This window comes from Bidens hawaiensis, unplaced genomic scaffold (genome assembly GCF_021521415.1).
Source record: "Bidens hawaiensis isolate Kalapana, Puna unplaced genomic scaffold, B.hawaiensis_p1.1 tig00008376_1, whole genome shotgun sequence".
Classification (NCBI taxonomy): Eukaryota; Viridiplantae; Streptophyta; class Magnoliopsida; order Asterales; family Asteraceae; genus Bidens; species Bidens hawaiensis.
This window is the reverse complement of record NW_027491594.1, coordinates 282,500-288,141: the sequence shown is the minus strand read 5'-3', so window position 1 is coordinate 288,141 and position 5,642 is coordinate 282,500. Positions and strand designations below refer to the sequence as shown.

Sequence of the window (5,642 nt, the reverse complement as noted above, 5' to 3'; positions counted from 1 at the left end):
GTGACTTAAATAAACATAAATATACATGTGCAATTATTCGTATGTTATTATAACATTGTGTATTTATATACGCATATGTTGGTTGGGTAATTATATATTCATATGTTAATTATAGATAGGTTGCGTAATACAGGTACTAGGCATGACTAATGCTTTCGGGCATATATCTACTTTCGGCTAAAATACACATGTCGCATATACAAAAAAAAATGGCTTCGTATACGTAAACTGGATATATGCATATAAACACTTACACACCCCACAAATTAAACTATTATATATATTAAATTAAAGTATATTGAGTTTTGTTTTATGTTATTCTTATTTAATGTAACAAGGTTTTCATTTCATTTAATATGATTCATATGTTATAACCGTATATAACACCCTTTATTAGTTACTACCAAATGGTGGCGTGCATTGATAACATATTTTCTTGGTTATATCAAGTAAATATATTGCACTTGGAAACTTAATCTATGTAGAAAATTGTCACTCTAGCTTCCACACCCATTAATCCCCTTCCAATATATATAGTTATCACCACCACCGACGCCTACTCATCTGCTAGTGATCAAGCTCAATCTCTAACATGTTGTGCTATGTTATCATCACATGTTTTGCCTTTTGAACACACCACCACCAACTGAGCTATCTATCACATATTATTTAGGGTTTCTAGGAAGAAAGTGGATCAAGAACTCAAGTTAAGATATAAAAAGATTTTTTTTTTTTTTTTTTTGCATCTTTTCTGAATCTTTTTATGTTGATTTCATCACCATCACCATCATCATTATATTTATCATCATCATGTTATGATGAGGAAGCAATAATATTATAATTGCGGGTACCGGCGCCAGAGATTATTGTCATTTCTTCCAGAAACCCTGATTTTTTCCTTCATCTTCTTCCAAACCAGTCATGATTGCGGGTACCAGCACCGGAGATTACTGTCAGTTTGATGAATTATCATCTCTCCAAAGATGTGTATCAATCCCATGTGAACCAAATGAAAGACCAAGTAAAGGCCTTTCTCTTTCTCTATCTTCCACTAATCCTTCCTCCATTGGACTACAAGCCTTTGAGCTTGTAAGACAATCACAAAATCATCATCATAATCACCAAGGGCATTATGGGAAACCCATGGCTATGTATGAGCAACATGATCAAGATGAGATCTTAAGACAATCAGGAAGTATAATCATGAATTGTACTGATCAACATGAGAGTTCACAGTTCAACTTAAGAAGTTCAAAGTACTTGGTACAAGCACAAGATCTCCTTTATGAGTTTTGCAGTCTTGGTACAAAGCAAAATGATCATTCTACAAAGGCAAAGGCAAAGGCTCAAAGAACCAATCAGTGTCAAGATCATGATAATTTGAATAATATGAATGCTAGTTATTCCAAGAATATAGCTTTAAATTCTCTTGAGTTCTTGGAGTTGCAAAATAGAAAATCAAAGCTCCTTCAAATGCTTAACGAGGTATTATTAATTTGTATTTTAAAACTTTAAGCAATATCCAAATTGAATATTGTACTGTTTAGCATGATTTTGTTGTAAAGGTTTTTTTGTTTTTATTTTTATATTTTTTTCTTTTAAATTGATAATTATATAATGAAGTGACCACAATCTTTCTATTATAAATGCCACATGAAGTTTGCTGCTTTATTTAATTTGAGAAACCTCTTTTCTTGTTAAGTGTTTGTTACTAAAAGTTAAGTACTGATTTGTGTTTATTAGTTAAAATCACATGAAAGATTTACTGTTGGTTTTTATTGTTTTATATATAGGTGGATAGAAAATACTATAATTATTGTGATCAAATGAAGGCATTGGTTTCATCATTTGAAGCGGTGGCCGGTAATGATGCAGCAAAAGTTTATTCAGCCTTGGCTTCAAAGGCAATGTCTAGGCATTTTAGGTGTTTAAGAGATGAAATTGTAGGTCAGATAAGGGAGACGAAGAAGGCGATGGGAGAAAAAGACATTTCTACCCTTGGTGCAACAAAAGGGGAGACTCCTAGGCTAAGACTACTTGATCAATCTTTAAGGCAAGAGAGGTCTTTACAACAAATGGCCATGATGGATAGCCACCCTTGGCGGCCTCAACGCGGATTGCCTGAGCAATCTGTGAACATTCTTCGTGTTTGGCTATTTGAGCACTTCCTACACCCGTAAGCGCCCTTATCGCCGCCACTAGTTTAAAAGATTTGTAATTGTCATCTAAACGCATTAAAGATAAAAACAATTTTTATAGGATTCTTATGGAACCTAGTTTTGTGAAAAATTCATCACAAAAATTAATTGGTAGTTTGAAAATTAGGTTTAATTGTTTGAAAGATAATGCTTATAAAAAATATTTCTTTTCAATCTCTCCTCAATCATTTGTTTTCATCCCAATGTTGATTCCTAAAGTATATTTTGTCATATTAGAGCATTCATCCCATTCTTCATCCTTATCTCTATAATTACAATACAAAACACTACATTTCTCTTTCCTGTTAAATTAAATAATACTTTTATCATTACAGTTTTCTCTCTCCTCTACTCACAACCAATCCAACAAATATTAAAAAATAAATAGGGGCAAACAATTTTCCCCAAATTTACAAAAAAACACTACATATTTCTTTCCACCCTATAATTTACACTCACATTCATTCAAAACCTCACCCTATAATTTACCAATCACCCTCACATAATTACGGGGGATGGGATGGGATGGGATGGGAATGCTCTTATATATACTATCAAATTTTATTTTATTTTATTTATTATTTTATCTCTTGGGGCTTTCTTCTTTTATTTTCTTGTGGATTTGATTCCTTTGCATCTTTCTTTAGGGGCCATATAAATGTGCCCTTTCTTTAATCTCATCCACAAAAGTTATTTTTTAAACTTCTTTCATAGTTCCTTAAATTATACAAAACATACTTTTAATTTACCATGTACAATTAAACTTGTTTAATGTTATTTCAACTAACTTTTATTAATCTCATATAGTTCTATATACTTAACTATATATTACATAAAATTACAGGTATCCTAGTGATGTCGATTGTTATTTCAACAACTTTTATTAATCTCATATAGTTCTATATACTTAACTATAGATTACATGAAATTACAGGTACCCTAGTGATGTCAACAAACGCATTCTAGCCCGACAATCCGGTCTCTCAAAAAGCCAGGCATGTCAATATCACCATCCTTTTATCGCTAACACTTAATTCACACACAATTTTTTTCTAGACTGCTAAAAATCACTTATTATTTCTCGTCACATGATACAATGCCGACACTTTTTAATAGTCCTAGCGATGGATACTTGCATCACGTACAAGGCACAATTATTCTTTCTTGTAACAATTTGTTTTACTTGAGCAAAGGTATCAAATTGGTTCATCAATGCAAGAGTTAGGCTATGGAAGCCCATGGTGGAGGAGATGTATATGGAAGAAACAAAGGATAACAACAATAATAATCATGAAAACAATCAAGGTGCCTCGGTTAGATTCAACGCAACGGTTAACAAGAACACCGTATTAATCACGCAAATGGAGCAAAAACCGACAGTGGATCAGCTTATCCGGAGAGACTCCGATTGTCTTTCTTCCATAATAAATCATCATGACCACCATGTCACAAAAAGCCTTAGCCATGACTTTCACCATAGTTTATCAAGGGCCTCAACTGATTCTTTTGGAGCAGTAGAGCTGGACTTTTCAGCATACAATCATAACTTTGGTAATAATAGTGGCGGTAGCCGCAGTAGTAATGTTTCTTTGACCTTAGGATTACAACAAGATGCTGGTGGTGGTGATGGGGTGTCACTATATTACCCTAGAGACAATATGGAAGATTGCCAAACTGCAATACAATATTCTTCTCTTCTGGAGGGTGATCAAGGACAAAATTTGCCCAATAGGAATTTAATGGGGGTGCAACTGCTTCATGATTTGGCTGGCTAAGAAAATGTTTATATCTTCACTATATATTAAAAGTTCAAAACGAAAAACGTATGTAGTGTTTATATATATAGTGTTAGGATCAGATACAAATAAGAATTACAATGCGAAAAAACGAAGTGAAGAAAAAGTCACGTGTTGACATTTTTGTAATTATTCTGAATAATGTAATTATGCTACCAAATAATGTAAGTTGAGGAATAATAATTAAGCAACATACTCTGCTGCTTATATTTTGTTGTAGCGTAATTACTGTGTGATCACTGTGTGCAATTTTGTTTTTGTTTCGTACCATTCACATATATTTAAGTCTAGAAAACTGAAAGTATACATATTAATTTTGGGTTTCGGCATGATTGTATCTTTGAACTTGTAATTTATATCATATTTCTAACAAGATATTGATAATATGTTTTATGGACCTTTATCTCTTAGTTTTATGGTTTGTCATAATCCCATTGTTAGAAGATAACTAGATATTAAAATAATCATTCATAGTTTTTATAATGATTTCGAGGGTTTACTGCCACATCTACGTATTCACAATGAGATTGCAAAATTGGGTTCGAAGTTCAAACGCCTTAAGACCATTAACCTGTGTTTGTGTGCGTATGCGACTTATAGATACGGATGTAGCGTAAAATTTATCTTTAATATTATTATTGTTATTATTATTATTATAATAAAAGATAAAATAAATTAATTATCCTTTCTCAACAATTTTTTGGTTCAGCTGACTTAAGACCATTGCTTCTTTGTTGGGATGTGATGGGCTGCCAATTGAAACCGACCGTTAATCTAAAATCAAAATGAATTCGGAACCGAAATGGATATTAACCAGCATATTAGAAACTGATTTGTAACCGATACTAACTTCATGAGGGAACTGGTTGGATAATTTTGAATATGTTAGAAACTAGTTTATAAGGTTAGTAAGTGGTTAACCGATTACGACCATTTTCTAACAGCTATATAGCAGTTTTCTAACCATTAGAATCCAGTTTTCCCCATTTGTCCCCCTAAGTTAGCATAAGTAGGTATTGGCTGCACTGGTTTGATTACATCACCTCTCTAGCGCTAAAAAACTCTCAAAAATGCAAAAAACCGTTCAAAAACGCTCAAGTCTCAATTCTCAAAATGCTTAAGTGGCAAATGAAGCATACATCGTGTTGATACTAGAAACAAAGAGAACCCCCATATATTTACGAAGTTCGATTTAGGTCTGATGTTAGACAAAGCAGTGTCCAATTGACTATACTTTAAGAGCTTATTTGACAAAACATTGTTAAAAGGTGAAAGCTTAAAATGAAGCCCCAACCCCGATGACGGCGATAATTATATATCATTAGATAAAATGCATTATTGTTTTTCTTTTTATCTTAACATGTTATGCATTGTCATTCAATTTCTTTTATTTCGTTTTATCGGTATATTTAGTTTAATGGATTTTCTGGTTCAGATATCTTTTCGGTTTAGAATTGGGCATACAATTTTTTTAATTTTGTTTGTTAGGTATATTCAGCTTAACAAAATAACTATGTTTGGAAAATTAATGACAAAACCCAATTGAGTACAGTTGTCACGTCATCCAATTACACGTTTCATATTAAACTAACTTTTAAAACAATATCTGGTAGCAAAAGTAGGCCATATAACATCCAATTAAATTCCT

At 32.5% G+C, this 5,642-nt stretch overlaps 1 protein-coding gene across 1 annotated transcript; it reads left to right on the top strand.

Moving 5' to 3' along the window:
• Window positions 1-894: 894 nt before the first annotated feature.
• Window positions 895-4,052, top strand: LOC143637704 (homeobox protein BEL1 homolog; the record flags this gene model as incomplete). The annotated part of the gene is made up of 4 exons (XM_077105030.1): window positions 895-1,485; window positions 1,794-2,176; window positions 3,133-3,193; window positions 3,392-4,052. Coding segments are annotated over 4 exons (1,617 nt in total), but the record flags the coding sequence as incomplete, so codon positions are not given.
• Window positions 4,053-5,642: the final 1,590 nt, after the last annotated feature.